Source organism: Cucumis sativus, chromosome 5, assembly GCF_000004075.3.
Source record: "Cucumis sativus cultivar 9930 chromosome 5, Cucumber_9930_V3, whole genome shotgun sequence".
NCBI classification, from domain to species: Eukaryota; Viridiplantae; Streptophyta; class Magnoliopsida; order Cucurbitales; family Cucurbitaceae; genus Cucumis; species Cucumis sativus.
The window spans coordinates 2,895,524-2,911,124 of record NC_026659.2 but is presented as its reverse complement, the minus strand read 5'-3'; the positions used below and the strand labels follow the sequence as shown (position 1 = coordinate 2,911,124).

The following is a 15,601-nucleotide window of genomic DNA, read 5'->3' as shown; positions in this document are numbered from 1 at the left end:
ACTTCAATTTTAGGTTCGGTTCTATCAATTTATGAACTTTTGATTTTGTACCAATTAACACCTTTCACGTTGCTTCAAATTCCAATTCTCGTTCAATATTCTAACTGATTTTTGTTTCAATGATAGTTTTTGAAAACATTTACAGAAGTGTTTGGTAATCTTGCACTCATTTTAGATTATTTTTTTCATAATGTAACTTCGCTTGTTTAAGATGGAATATGCAAGCAACACTAAGAAAAATTATGATTGGCTTGCCATACTAGTATTCTATATACATGGGAGAAATTTTGTTGTCTTGTCCTGGTGATATGAGTTAACATATTTGACTATGATTCTGTTGATAATTTTTATTTCAACAAAACTTCTTTTTTTTTTTTTTTTTTTTTTTATCAGTGATAATATTTCATAATGAATTTATAGGTGACGGGTAACTTTTAATCATTTTAAAGTTATTTCCAAATATAAGTGTGGATCTGAAAACTAAGTAACGTTGCCACCATATGAGATTATCGAAAAGGCAAGGACCTTGAGAAGAAACCAAGGCTGAGTGTTAGGCAACATGATTTACAACTTTATTTCTCGCCGATGCCTAGGTAGGAAAACCATAGGGTATATCTAATCGAGCCTACATATCGTCCCATGTAACTTCTAAAGAGAAGTTCCAATCAAACATGCTCTTTTAAGATCACTTATCTGAGTGAAACAAGTTTGTTCATCCCACAGAATATGAATCTTAATTCATCCCACAGATTTCTTCAGAGTGTCAAGAAAATCCTTCTTCTGTGATTAGACACTGATTCCAGGTGAGGAAAAGGATGTTATTGACTCACAAAAGAGTAGAGACCCTTGTCGATGGTAAAAGCAATGACACAGGCAAATATTTTAACCGATAAGGAACCTCAGATGAGAGAAGTCCATTGATGGCTAAAATGTGTTTTAGTGGTATACACAAAATGAGCATTCCATAGCGGAATTTTCATTGGAAAAAAAAGAAGATAAACCATGAAACGATAAAAAAAAAAGAAAAAAGGACCAGAGTTCGATGCTAACTACAAAAAGGAATACAATCAGAAATAACGAGACTAGTGTCATAACTAAAAAGATGTCTAGTGACCAACATCTGAGTATAAGCATTAAACCTAAGCAACTCCCTGATCTTCTCCCTAGATAACTAAACATCCCTAAAGATCCTACTATTCCTCACATGCCACAACACATATCCCTTAATCCAAAACCAAAAGAAAGGATGCAGAAGCACCTCCACCAACAAGGACTGCCCATCTCTAATACGAGCCCCACTCACACCTAAAGATCTCCGCCAACGTAAGCGGCCATATCAGCCACAATTTGATCAGGGCACTAGTTTATCTCTTGTATCATTCATGAGCTAGAGGAATGTTAGCAAGAGCAAGTTCAGAACTAGAAACCAAAAAGCAAAATGATTCGACATAACTTGACGCATCGGAATAAGATTTCTTGATACAGAGTGCATTGCCTTGCCAAGAACAAAGATGGTAAATGGTTCAAAAATTACAATTATCCTTTCCATGCTGTAGGTGTGTGAACAAATGCATAATGAAGTACAAACAAGACAACCACAGACTTGGTTTCAGTCTCATATTTATTAGCTAGAGTTGAGGCTGCCACTCAATAAACCGACTATTAGGGCCCCGACCCAGGACTGATTAGTGTCAAATTTTAGTTACATTACAATACTTCATTTATACTGAAATCATACAAAAATCAAATGTAAGAGTCAACATCACATCATCTACAACCAGCAAAAGTGGAGAAGGTCCTCCCAAATATACACAAACACTACATCTTCCTTGGTAGAAAAGATTTTGGATGGAATCTAAATACAAAACTACGCGGGTTTGAACGAGTTTAAGGGAAAAATAGAAGATATCGTACTAACGGTGAAAAATGAAGAGATATCCGTTGACATAACAAGAATAAAAACCCCAAGATTTCAACAAAGTAGAAGGAGGTCAGAACTTTAAAAGACAATAAAAATCAAGTACTGAACAATATGTCATCCCAATATCAGACTTTCCATAACTTGTAATAAAACTGTGATATAATGTTGCTCCTAAAGAAGCTAAGGCTACAATGCAAGACACATATCAGACTTCAATTCCAAAAGCAATCATTTTTGCTTCCTTAATTTAGTCTGTATTATTAATTCATTCATACACGTTACCAAGACAGACACTTCTACAGAATTCTAAGCTCGGTAGCAAGCAAAGAAGTAACTTAACAAACAAAACAACAATTAATACTCACGAACCCAAAAACTTAAATTCAACTTCACTGCGTTTAGCTTGAAATCATACCCGTTTTCCTTGCATATGCGAAAATTCCACCTGCTTCGATAACAGGACCTGCATCCCCAATAGGCTTAAGCTTGTATTCTTTCCCCGTAGTATGGTTGATCAAACGGCTTTCAGCGAGCTCAATTGTCACCACGTCGCCGGTCTTACATTCTTCACAAATCCTAGTCTCCGATTCCAATGGATAAATCTCTCCAGTTGCCACGGAGTTTCTGAAGAAAATACGCGCATAAGACTCAGCAACTACCGCCACGGCGCCGGACGCTCCCAACGCAACCGGCGCATGCTCCCGTGAAGAACCACACCCGAAGTTGTCGCCGGCAATTATGATGGAATATTTGGTTTTCATTTCTTCAGATTCCACGTAGCGTGTGGAATAAGAGGAAGGGAGGCCAATTAGGGCGTAGGATCCGAGCTTCTCATATTCGCTGGGATTAGAGGGGACCAAAGTCAGGTACTCAGCAGGAATAATCTGGTCAGTGTCGATGTTGTCTCCGACGACATAGCAGAGGCCGTGAAATGCGGTGGAGGACGGTGAAGCGGTAGCTCGAGGGATGATAGTTGCAAGACGCGACGGCGCGTGGGAAACGGCGATGGATAGATTAAAAAGGAAATTGGAATGGGAAGAACGGAATTTGAGGGTTTGAGGAGAAGAGAGAAGGGAAATGGAAGGTGAAGATCGGGGAGTGGAAATGGCGATAGGGCTTTGAGAAAGAAACAGTGAAGCCGCCATGGTCGTTTCTGGCCGAGAAGATGTGAGATCGAATGGGGTCTCCTTTTGGTGTTTTATGGCGTAATTAGCTTTGTGAAAAATGCCTAAATTTGAAAGTAAAAATACTGTGATTAATGACTATAATTGTGGTTTCATTTTCAATTAAACCTTAATGCCCTAATATTTATAAAGTTTTCAATTTATACCTTGTTTATGAACAAATCTAAACACGCTATCAAAGTAAATTTCAGGTATAGAGTTCAAAAAAGTAAATAAGAACATTGTAAAGGAAAGAATTTTAAAAAAGAATGTCGTAAATGAAAGAAAGCAAATTTGGGGGGTCGAAGTTTAGGAGGAAAGTAAATTTGGAGACTAAGATAGAAAAAAAATATATGGTGAATTAAAGAATGAAGATTTGAGTCCATGGCGTTAAGGACGAAGGTAATAATAGGTATAGTTTATAATTGTGTGTTTTAATTTATCTTCATCTATGTATTTAGAGTTATTCTCTGAGTAAATATAAAATTTCTATCTCTAAATAAACTTACAAAGTTTGCAAACAACAAATAGGAGATTTAAAATAAAACTTTTCAAAATTCAAAGATATGATTGAAGTCATTTAAATAGTTTAAGATTTTTTAAATTTTGGGTAAAATACACGTTTTTTTCTTTAACATGGGTATGAGATTTTCAAAAGATATTTGTCTCCAAAATTTGCAAAATAACTCTAATTACTAATTGAATTAAATGGTCTGGAAAAGTTACATTGTATAATGGAGGGTGTGACTTTATCTTGATAGAAGTAAATTCACCCCCACATATATGCCTTCACTCTTGCTAGTAGAGCTATATGTTGGGTTTCAATACTTCAATCAAAATATGTTGTAGCTATACAAGTTACTAGAGAAGCGATGTGATTTAAAATGTTATATTGAAGGAGTTCATGTACGAACATAAGGACAATTCTTTATTTCATGACATTCAAGATTGATTTATCTATGGTGATTCTTCAAGGAGTTATCCGAGTATTCAAGAAGTTTCTTGAAGACAATATTAGGTCATTGGATCTTACACTTTGTACATTAGATCAATTTATGACCATTAGATCTTTCATGTTGAGCAAAGATAATTCAAAGTCATTGGATCTTTCACATTGATCAAGGACAATGTGTGTCATTGGATTTGCTTGATGACCAAGTTTCTTTCAACTATAAATAGAAGACTCATGGTTGACAAACTATCCCAAAATCTCCCACAAGTAAACAAAATTTGAAAGATATAATAGCTAAAGTTTTGTCTTGTAAGAGAGCTTGGTATTTCTTCGTAAGAAACAAAAATTTGTAACTCCTATTTTATATAGTATAATTCATTTTTCCTTTTTCGTGCTTTTTACCCTAATTCATCTAGGAGTTTTCCAAAAAAAAAAAAAAGCGTAATAATTTGTTATTCTCTTCCTTCTTCATTATTGCGATTATCAAGTTTAGACTATCAAGTTTAGACGTGATCTTACCCTATTAAGTCACAATCATTTCTTGATATTTGATTTTGTACATTAAATATATATTAAATATTTGGTAGTATACATCGTAACAATTAAATTAAGTACATGAACTATACCACACTATCGCCTATCATCATTAGAACAAGCTGGAAACACATACACTGATACACACCATCATCTTCACATTGTGTTTAATCAAGATGACAAATCCCCGTAGGCTATGAGGTATTATGATGCACTTGCTTCATATGCTACGTGAAATTTGCGTATAACTATTGGATACTTCCTAAGAGTAGCTAAATTCATCTAAATATTAGTCACCAAACCAAGCAAATTCTCTTCCTGCTTTTGTCAACGGTTCATGCTTCTTAATTGTTATTATTATTATTTGTTCCAATTTTTTCCGAGATTATCATTTAGAAGTTCAAGGTCATTTATATTGACTTTTGTAAATTTTCTATTAGTTTCATTTTTCTAAGTTTAGAATCATGACCTCCTCAGGACACTTTATTAGACATTTAAGTTCGATCTCGACCAAGCTGATGCCAATCACCATATTATCTTAGGCCAAGGTCCAAACCAACCCTCCTTAACCTCATTTTAGTCCTAGCTGTTACTTTTGACCCAAATCTTGACTTCTGTTCATGCATTATGTTAAGCAATCTAAAATCATCCATATAACCAATCACCAATGTTGCTTTTTTTTTCTTCAGTAAAATGATGGCTTATTTATGGTTAATAACTATCACACAAGTATTAACATGCTCTGCTATTAGGTCTTAGTGAAGTTGTGTTTCAAAATTTTCATTGGCGAATTTATCATGAATTGGTAATTTTAGGACGAAAGAAAAAACCTAAGCATTCTCTGTTTTCAAGTAGGCCAAGGCTGGCAAACTTTTTATGATAGTATCAAAGGTGTTATTTGATTACCTTAAAGACTCATTATGCGCTTTTTTTTCTCCTCCTTTTCTGGATTCCCTCGCCTTTTTCGTTCTCTTTTTCTGTTCAAACATGAAGTTCGTAGTTGCAAGTGAAAAGTTGTTTTTGCATGATCTTAAATAATCAATAGACCCAAAAGCTTAGTTGATTGATAAAGACAAATTTAATATTATAAACAAGTATGAAATTACTATTAATCGTGTTGTACCTGTGTATATAGAACTTACCAAGTATTAGAGCCTGCCACTAATGTAGCCCTCTTTAAGATTTCGTAATGCTTCTCGTACTGAATCTTCATCGTGGCTGGAGTATTTCAAGCATATTAGACGTTGAGCCACATTATAAGTCATTCTGATCGGATGATACTGCAAGTGGTTTATCTCCATTCGTCTTTCTTCCTGGATAATATTACATTTTTTTTATCTAAGATTATCATAATTTTGCAAACACAAATTGAATATTAGAGCACAAAAATAATGGATCCTGCCCCATAAGTGGGAAATAGAGTTAGACTACATGGAACCTAAACGGTTGTTTCTTAGGTTATGTAATTTGCATTCGTTAACTCCATTTTTTCAATACTCATCCAAACAAGTTTATAAACACTACTTCCACCTATAAGGGCTTTTTTTCTTTTAATCTACTTTTCACCGATGTTTTCTTTTTAAGAAAAATAAAAACAAGATAACTTTTAAAAACATAGTTTTTAAATACTTGTTTTTGTCGTCAAAATTTAATTAAGCATTTAGACGTTACTACAAGAAACGTGAAGGCAACATTACCAACAGTTAATTTTGTTGAAATGTTATGTGGAAACAATTTAAAGTTTCAAGAAGACGCGGTTTACAAATTGCAAAAGTGGGAATGATCTTCTGAATCCCATTCATCAAATGAAGAAGTTTACTTATGGAGGGGTTTCATTTGTTCATCTTTAAATGAAGCCTAAAAGAGCATGATGTTGGAAAGGTAAAGTACTGTTTTCTGCTAGTGATCTAAACCTAAATAGTTACAGTGGGTTTGGTTTAATTTGAAAAAAAAACTAAAGTGTTCAACCAATCAAAATAGTTTTTAAAATAATTTCAAATTTTATTTTAAATAGTTCTTATAAAAAAAGTTAAAATAAAAATGACCTTTTTGAAAGAGAAAAAATTCCCTGGGCAATCTAAACAGACCCTCAATCCTCTTTCTTGGTCAAATTCGCTACTTGGAGACAGAGGGCAAGAGAAATATGTTCATGAATTGGTAAATTTTGGTTTCACTAAAACATAACAATTCTATCAAAGACTTAATTACCTTCTCCTTGATCCTGGAAGTAATGTCTCTTGCAGTTTCAATAACCGAGCTTGGCAATCCTGCCACTTCTGCTAATAAAAGGCCATAGTGTGGTACATGTCTTATTCCGTCCTTTAGTTGAAACTAATCGTCGATGCAAACTTTCAGTCAGAAAAAAGGCGATAAAAGGGATTATAGACTAACAGAACTGGAAAACAGTACCTTGAAATCCAAACGGTGATTCCTTATATCCACATGGAAGTGAAGAATTTTTACGTTTGGATAGATGGTTGCCAGCTCTGATAGGCCCTCCATATGAGTGGCAAATATGGTATAGCTGAGGCAGACAAAGAAGCGGTAAGTACATTTTGTTGAAGTTCGCTTGTGAACCCAAATCTGAATAAATTTTACTACTATTGTAATACCTACTCTCAAATTTATCATAATTAAATGATATATATTTAGTTTATGGATCCTACATGTTATTATTTTGACAAGCATAAAGTTTTTCCATATCTATGGACATACTAGTGATTAAACTAGAATAAGAAATGATGAGCAATGAATTTTACATGGGACAAAAAAGGACTAGACACTGAAGATTTGAAGCTCGACCTTTAGGTTGATAATATATTGCTTCACCAGTTGAGATATGACTAGGTTGATGCATTTTAAACCTTATTGATTACTATGATGAAAACAGTATGCATGCACGCTTTATCTAAAATATTATTTGCATCTTTGGCAATCAAGTAGAATAGTTGGTAAGGATATTATATGCACGCTTTCAGTGTCAAAAGATATTCACAGCAGCTCCATGCAATTGCAAATCCATCAGAGGAAGAAGTTGCCCTCCCAAGTTCATCCACGACAACGAGACTCCTACATTCCAGTGAACAATATGTTTCAATAAAATGTCGAGCATTTTGAGGATTCTTCAAGTTCAGGTTCACAGTAGATTAAATTACCTTTGGGAGACATTCTGCATAACAAAAGCCGTTTCCTTCATCTCTGTCATGAACTGCAAACCGTAAAGTATAATGAAAATATGCTTTCTTTGTAAAAGAAAATAAGTATGAATCATGTAGGAAAACAATTACTGTGCTGGAGTTGGACTCTAGACTATCATCTGTGCCCATTCGTGTGAATATGCGATCAACAACTCTCAAGGTTGAGAAATGTGCTGGAACATAACATCCAATTTGAGCAAGAATAACTAGAAGGCACATTTGTTGAAGATAGGTACTCTTTCCACTCCTGCAAGAAAATGTAGTTTGTTACAGCATGACATCTAAAGACTTCCAAGTTGTACAATGGCAACCTGAATCTTAACTGGAAGGGTTAATTAATTTTCCCCTGGCTTAACTGTCTATGAGATGTTTAAACGATATTCAAATTACATATACCTTTACCTAAATTCAGATCATTCTCCTGAGTATCAATGAAATCATTGTATAATGTTTTTCCCCTTGGATTGGACATTTGTGGAAATTATATTGTTTTACAAAAAACAGAAAAGATGGCGTCTCAGTGAATATATATATGTGCCACAATTAAATATTTTTCAATGTTTCCAAGATTATTTATAATATGATATGATATTATTATTATTATTAAGAAGAGATATTCAGAGCGTCTCTTACAATTATTACACTGTATTTATTATGTCTATTTGATACTAATGGAACAACATTGATCTTGTGTTTCCAATGATGGATAGGCTTATAATTTTCCCTCATGTATTAGTTTCGCGAGTAGTTTTTGACAAAGGTGCCACGAAGATGATGGGGTGCTTTTAGCATCTCAAACTGCAGTTTTAGTTCGTAAGTGCTCTCCCTTTTGAGTTATTAGGTAACTATCACTTTATAGATCATTACCTTATTCTCTTTTCTGAATTATTTTATTTCAAAGAAGTTAGCCAAGATGAAACAAGAAAAATAAATCAACAATTTTTTGTGCAATCTAAATCACTTCATGGGGCGAGTTCTTACATATTTGGACCCATGACGATTATCATGTTGGATGCTTCCGATAGAAATATGCTATTAGCCTGCAAAGAAAAAACTCAAATTTCCATAAAAAAGACAAGAAAAAGAGTCTACATACAAGACAATCCTATATTGCTATAGTATTAGCAATTGGCAAGGAAGTTATACGTACAACGAAATCATTGTGTATACTTTCTAGGATTGGGTGTCTAGCAGCTTCAATTGCCATCGGGCCATTCTCTATATGTATCAAGAAAAATCAATCATTGTCAGTTTTGTTGTTGCATTCAGAAACATCAGGACCGAATGAAAGGCAGGAAAACATGTTTGCTTACCTGTAAAGTTTGGCCTAGTATATCGATCAACAGGCTTTGTTGATATTGTATGTGCAAATGAATTGACAATCATATCTAAAAGACACAAGACTTCTGCGAGCAGTGTTAGCATAGAGACGTCCTCTCTTATGGCATCCACCAGTCCTGCATTTGATTGGGTACCAAATACATTTTTTTACCATGTAGTTTACTGGTCCTCGTTAAACTTTAAATTCAGAGATATAGGTGAACTAAATCATTGGTAGCTCATGATTGAAGATTTACTATATAACTAAGCATGTGAGATGACCTTCCAGGCAAATTTCTGTTCGTATATAGCATTCTCCTGCAGCAGACTTGTTTCTAACATTCAGCTGAAAATGGGAAAAAGACACTAAGATTTTGCTGCATCCTACAACATAATTTTCATGGCAAAATCAAACGAGGATCGCAAAAGTTTGAACCAAAAAAAGGTGGAGGTGTGGAACTATAAGCCATGCATTATCTTATGACATGAAATTTTTAGCGTTATAGTTAAATGACCGAACCTTTTCGGTTATATACTTTTATCATTTCTAAGACGTTCCATGATTGTAAGAATGACAACCCTCTACAATGAGTACAGATAGAGTAACCGATACAATAATTTTGCAAATTCAGTTAGGCCCTTCATTGTTGTTTCTTGTGTGCTTCAAAGACATAAAGAGATTACAAACCATATACCTTTTGAATTGATGAGCTGTCAACTCGCACGAAAATTTATATGTGAGAAAGGAAAAGTATGACTATTATCTGTACATACATGTATATGGTAATAGATAATGACTATCTCCTATTAGATCATTGATATGTGGTTAACATCGTACAGTAACAGAAGTACTCACAGAAGCAAGTTCCAGGGTAGAACATCGTATGTTGTTCCCGTGCTTCAAGACCTGAATTTTGTGGTAACTGGTAAGAAGGTGAGACTCAAAAAATTGCAAAGACATCAACAAGAAAGTAAGTGTCATGCTTAACCTGAATAAACTTGTTAGGAAGCTTTCCTTGTACATCTTTATGAGGAATGCTCAAGTAAAACCCTTGCCTATTATTAAATGGCAGTTTTAAGTTGGACAACTTGTACTCTTCTCGATATTTGTTAGCAAGATTATGTATAGCTGGCATGAACAGTGATTTTTAATTCATAATATGACTATCATCTAAAACAAAGATGTTAACCGAAATATTCAATTTATTAACAGGACAAAAACCTTCACTAGTATCACAGAACGTCCTTCTTGCAATATCCAACAGGCCATCGATTCCAGCCTTAACTGCAAAACATTGTTGAGTGCGAGCAATAAAAGGAACCCTTGCATGAAGAACGTCTTCGTCGATCACTTCTCCAATCCTGCAACAGGAAAACTTCTTTAAAATGAAAGAAATAGATATTCACTTTACTAAGGGCTTCTGCAGTGTTATTCAAAATAAGTTAATTTAAATATTTAAGAAAGATTGGTTTACTAGTCAAAAAGATCATATTATTAGGACTGTGTAATCATTGGCAGGATCCAAGTTACCTCTTTCTAATGTTTGTATATTTTTCGTTTTCGCAAATAGATTTGTAAATGTTTGCAAGCAGAAAACTCTTTGCTTCCTTAAGTACCTGAAATGTTGAACAAACCCATCACAAGTACGTGCTGGACTTTTGAATAGCCTTCTATATATTTGGAAAGAATATTACCTTCGAGAGTAAAGGCAATGCCTCAAGGGCAGTTTTTAGCAGAATAATGCTAGATATCAAATTTTGGCTCTTTTTAGCATCACTAGGATGCAAAACTTCATTTGTAACTTTCTTTTGCTTGAAGCAGAAGTGACAAAGTACTCTGTCTGAATAAGAAACATGGAAAGACGATTATGTACAAAATTCTAACTTGGATTTTTAGTTCACATTTTTTTCTTACACTCTTTTTGCACTTGACCATTGCTGTAGCTGCAAACTTACCAGTCTCTTTAGGAAATTTACGGAGAGCTTGAGAAAGCCCAAAGAATAATTGTTCATTGCTCATCAATTCATCCTAGAAAAGAAAAAGAAAAGGTTAGGAAGCAGCGCCTTATCGATGAAGTATCTGGCACCTATAGAAACTATACAAGAACAAATTGAATTATTTAATCATTATCTCATTATATAAGAAAGTTGTTGGAAAGAATGACTTTACTTTTGATTTCACCCAAAGACCTCATATCAATAGAGATGGTTGGCCCTCACCTCACTTATATCTCAAAGATCTTCCCTTTATTTAGGCAATGTAGGGCTTTAGACACAATCCAACAAAACTTAATTTTCTAGCCAACTGGAGGGTGAAGTCGAAAATTAATCCAGGAAATTTATGAAGAAAAAAGTACATAATTTCAACGGACGGTATGAAATATTTGATTTTACAGAATTGATTAAAATGCATCAGCTAATTAAAATGCATGGCTGATGCATTACTTGGCCATACTGAGCTCAATGAAAGAAGATGCTGCAATAGGGGTCATAGTGAGTTCAATATAAGAAGATCCTTCATGTAACAATTGAGAGGAGCTCAATCGGAGAAACAAAAGATTTTTCACACATGTTCGTTCTATAGCAGCCCCAGCATAGTTCATCTCGCTCCACCATACTCTTTGTAAGTGGCAACTCATGGCAATGTTGGCTAACACACAATAATCTTGTTATCCTAGCCCGTTTAAATTTACTTCTTTCGTAGTGATTTACTGATTTGGAAAAACTACTCTCAAGGAAGACCATGGTCCAAATCACAATTGGTACCTATGAACTATGGCGAGGCTAAGAATGTTTTATAAGTACTAAGTCGACATTATTGTTACTTGACACTTTCAAAGGAAATAGTGGGTAGGGCAGATACATAAGACTTGTAACCCTTACTAAAAGAATTATGATATCCAACCTCTTCAATAGCAAGTTCTAAAGCAATTCTGTTACTAATATCACAGCAATCGAATCATGCGATGCCAGTTCACCACAAATGTAGATATGAAAACCATAAAGCTCGTACGATACTGACCAAGCAATCCAGACGGGCATTAATGGTTTCGATATCTTTTAATGGCTGCAAAAGATTGGCACGAAGAAGTCTAGACCTGTAACAAAAACTTGACCGAAATTGCAGTGATAGTAAAGCACAAAATTTTAAAATAAACATGAGGAAGGGACTAAAAACATACATATTCACATGAGTACTTAACAATAACTGTATATCAAACTAATGTTCTATAAGGAATGAATGACTCATTTATGTGATATTCAATTACGTCATCAAATATTACTTTAGATGACAACTTGAAGATGTAAAGGTAAACGATCAAATTTGCAGCAACAAGTGGAAAAGAGAAAACCAACCAACATTTAATTTCGTACCCTCCTATAGTTTTTGTTGTTTTGAGCATGTTATACAGACTTCTCTTCTTGTTACTTGTTCCCCAAAGATTGGAGTGAAGTGGCTCGATAATTTCTAAATTCTGAACGCTGCCACCAAACAATTCAGCATTTAATCAGAAATCTGCAGTCATCTTGATTAGCAGTTACACGTAGTTGTAAAGAAAAGAGAAATGAAGGGAACCTCGTTGCATCAATGCTTACATGATCAGATGAGCCATTGAAGGTGACCTAAAATTTACAACTGAATCATCAGGATGGAGTAAGAACTCCAGAACCAAATTTAAGATTTATGAATTCATTCAGAAGTCAAATAAACACTGATATTCAAAGGCAAAGAGAGAACGAGTATTTTAAACCCGGGTCCCGAAAGTTAATTACACATTTAGTTGACAGGTTTTTCTCTGCATAGTACTTTATCTTTCAAAACACGGCTCTAGAAAATAGAAGAAGAAGAAGAGAAGAAGAAAGTATTAACAAGGAGTCAACTTTAAATTCGATATGTTTCAAATTTGTGACTTGACCAATATGCAGGAAAAGCCTTGTCTAGTAGTTATAATTACAGAAGTATCTATTCTATAAGATGAAAGGAAAGGATGATAAAATTAAATAATTAATTTCTCAACCTTAGGTTCGCAATCTTAAACACACCAAGATGAGGTAGATAAGTTGAGTAACTTTCTTACAGAACTACATAAACTTAACTCGTGAGATTGTCTGTCTTACAATGAATCTCATTCATGCCTCAGGAGAAATGTAACCATTGGATTCTATACAACACTTCTACGACCATCTCAGAGAGAAATTTACCAATAAAGAATGATTGGTCACAATTACCCCCTTCTCTGCTTCAATCCTGAACATCAAGAAGCAGGTTCATTAGCGAAACCTGAGCATTTGAGCCAACAAGAATACTCTGGAGAAAGTATTAGTGATTAGCAATGCTCAACAGTAATTCTCTCAATAAACTATTGGCATCATGAGACTGACACTTTTACTCTCTTCTTGTTTTTTAACAAACTAACCTAAACAACACTTCTCGTATCAAAGTAGTTGAAGGCTCAAGTTCGGATAATACCACTTAATGCTAGCAGCAGCAGCAGCCAGGCAGAGATAGTACTGTTTGTAATAAGTTTCTAAACCAAGAGCAGAAGGTTCCTTGGCTGCCAGATTCTTAATAAGAACGGCACCCTGGAAAATTCAACCAAGATATGTTCAAAGAAGACTGACAAAAGAACAACATCCAATACAGTAACCATCAAATAAAACTTTAAATAGAAAAGAAGACAAAGGAAAATACCTTTGTGTCATCAAAGCAAGAGCGTGCCATTACAACCTACAGAGTTTAAAATTCAATTTAAGTTTTTCTATAAAGGCAACCAATCTCCACGGGCAAGCAATTTAAGTTGACCTTCTTCACGGTAGCAAAAAATCTATCAGCCAAAACAGAAACTCCAACCATGCCATCAGGTGCGAGCTTGTTAGGGGAAACAAGTATGACCATTGGCTCATAAAAATGCAGCAATGTTTTTGTATTCTGGTAGGAGCTGCTGGTCTCGATATATTGAGAAAGATGAAGTGAAGCTGATCTCAAGTCAAACGCAGCAACTCCAACCTGGACGAGGATTGATCTCAAGTAAGCAATTCACCTATGTTAGTAGCCGAAGCCAAATCTTCGGCAAGCAGTTATACGGTAAAATGAACTAACCTCTATCTCTCAGATTCATGTCCTTAATTAAAATTTAGAGAGTATAAACCGTTCCAATTTAAGCTTAAGAATGATTTACTCAACCGCAAAACAACCTCCAAATTACTTATCTCCGCACTAAGCAGCATAAATCATCATTTCATTACTCAATAAGTTCGTACAAAGGCATTAAAGCTAAAAGGAAGTGCACAAAAAGAATCGGTACATATAAATTCATCATGCGCGGCCTGTACTGTCTAGTTTTAGGAGATGGAGCAGAATAATTCAGCCATAGAACTGCCGTATCATTTCTTCATAAAACGTTCCATTAAGGAACTCTGAGATCACTCATTGTTGTTGTTCCAGAATCACAAAAAGATTAAAGGCAAAATAAGAAAATGTAGGAAATATTTTCCTATCAACTTGCGAGGAAATGCAGAAACATACCTCCTTGGCTCTGTTCTCGATCAGAGCGACCACGAAGCTCGATCTCTCGTCGTCCATTCTTTCTCTTGTGCGTGGCCGATTGAGCACTACCAGCGTTGAGTGTGGAAATATTATGGGCTCATGAGTTTGGCGCGAAACGATCGGACGTCCGAAAATAAATATATATTGAAAAATTATAAATTGAATCTTTAGTCATAAATTTTGTTTGTTTGTTTTTATATATTTATTTATATTACAAAAAATTAGGATAAAAAGACAATAATTACAATTTAGGATATGGCGGCAAATTAATTTGGTTCAAAAAGAAAATATATATACACAAATCACACTCAATTCAATCATATTTCTCTATACGAGCTGGATTCTTGATTTTTCTCTCTACGAGGCAGATTCTTTTCTTCATAATTCGCAACTTCTCTCGAACATTTTTCCATATTATTTTCGGTGAGCTTTTCTTTCCTTTTCTTTAAGGCTTTTTTATATTTGTTAGTGTACTAAAGGAAACCCACGGCAAATTAATTCCTAGATAGGTAGTCATTATAGATCCAACCCATGACCTCTTAATTAGTTATGACATTTTTACCACTAAAACAACCTTATATTCAACCCATGATCTCTGAGTTAGTTACGACATTTATACCACTAGATCAATTTAATGATGGTTTCTTTTTCTCAAGTTTAATTAGGTTACATTTTGTTTCCATGTACAAACTCCGTCCATCTAAGCTGTTTGTTGCATTTCTTGAGTATATTTTAAGTATATTTTCATTATCATTTTTGTGAAATTAAGTCTTTTATTGATATGCTTTCAACATGAAAATTTAAAACATTGCTTATACCAAACCAAAATTTGAAAATTTAAAACGTTGCTTATTCCAAAATTTGAAAATTTGGACTCATATTTAAGAGGACATATTTCCAATTCTTCCTTGTAAATTTCTGGTTCAAATGGATAAAAAACTAATATACATATCCAAGTTCAATTAC

General features: G+C 34.4%; 2 protein-coding genes across 7 annotated transcripts; both read right to left on the bottom strand.

Annotated features, from left to right (window-relative positions):
- Positions 1–2,021: 2,021 nt before the first annotated feature.
- LOC101222997 (3-isopropylmalate dehydratase small subunit 3) lies at positions 2,022–3,152 on the bottom strand. Its single transcript, XM_004152346.3, has one exon. The coding sequence runs from the start codon at positions 3,064–3,066 to the stop codon at positions 2,320–2,322; it is 747 nt and encodes a 248-aa protein (XP_004152394.1). The 5' UTR covers positions 3,067–3,152; the 3' UTR covers positions 2,022–2,319.
- Positions 3,153–5,298: 2,146 nt separating this feature from the next.
- On the bottom strand, positions 5,299–14,746 carry LOC101210638 (DNA mismatch repair protein MSH4). 6 transcript variants are annotated; one of them, XM_031885495.1, is made up of 25 exons: positions 14,615–14,746; positions 13,892–14,095; positions 13,781–13,816; positions 13,559–13,671; positions 13,291–13,336; positions 12,665–12,711; positions 12,463–12,570; positions 12,110–12,185; positions 11,044–11,116; positions 10,783–10,928; positions 10,619–10,704; positions 10,310–10,449; positions 10,077–10,216; positions 9,944–9,994; positions 9,370–9,433; positions 9,081–9,224; positions 8,918–8,985; positions 8,749–8,807; positions 7,858–8,014; positions 7,726–7,778; positions 7,541–7,639; positions 6,980–7,094; positions 6,779–6,901; positions 5,694–5,883; positions 5,299–5,547 (listed from the first exon to the last, which is right to left on the bottom strand). In XM_031885495.1, exons 1-24 carry the CDS (start codon positions 14,669–14,671, stop codon positions 5,719–5,721), a joined length of 2,370 nt encoding a protein of 789 aa, XP_031741355.1. In that variant the 5' UTR covers positions 14,672–14,746; the 3' UTR covers positions 5,299–5,547; positions 5,694–5,718. The 6 variants fall into 6 exon arrangements, 4 of the variants coding, with proteins under 4 accessions (XP_031741355.1, XP_031741356.1, XP_031741357.1 ...); XM_031885494.1 differs by having other exon boundaries at positions 5,507–5,547; positions 5,713–5,883; XR_004216706.1 differs by lacking the exons at positions 5,299–5,547; positions 5,694–5,883 and having other exon boundaries at positions 6,782–6,901; positions 7,566–7,639.
- Between the last annotated feature and the right edge of the window lie 855 nt (positions 14,747–15,601).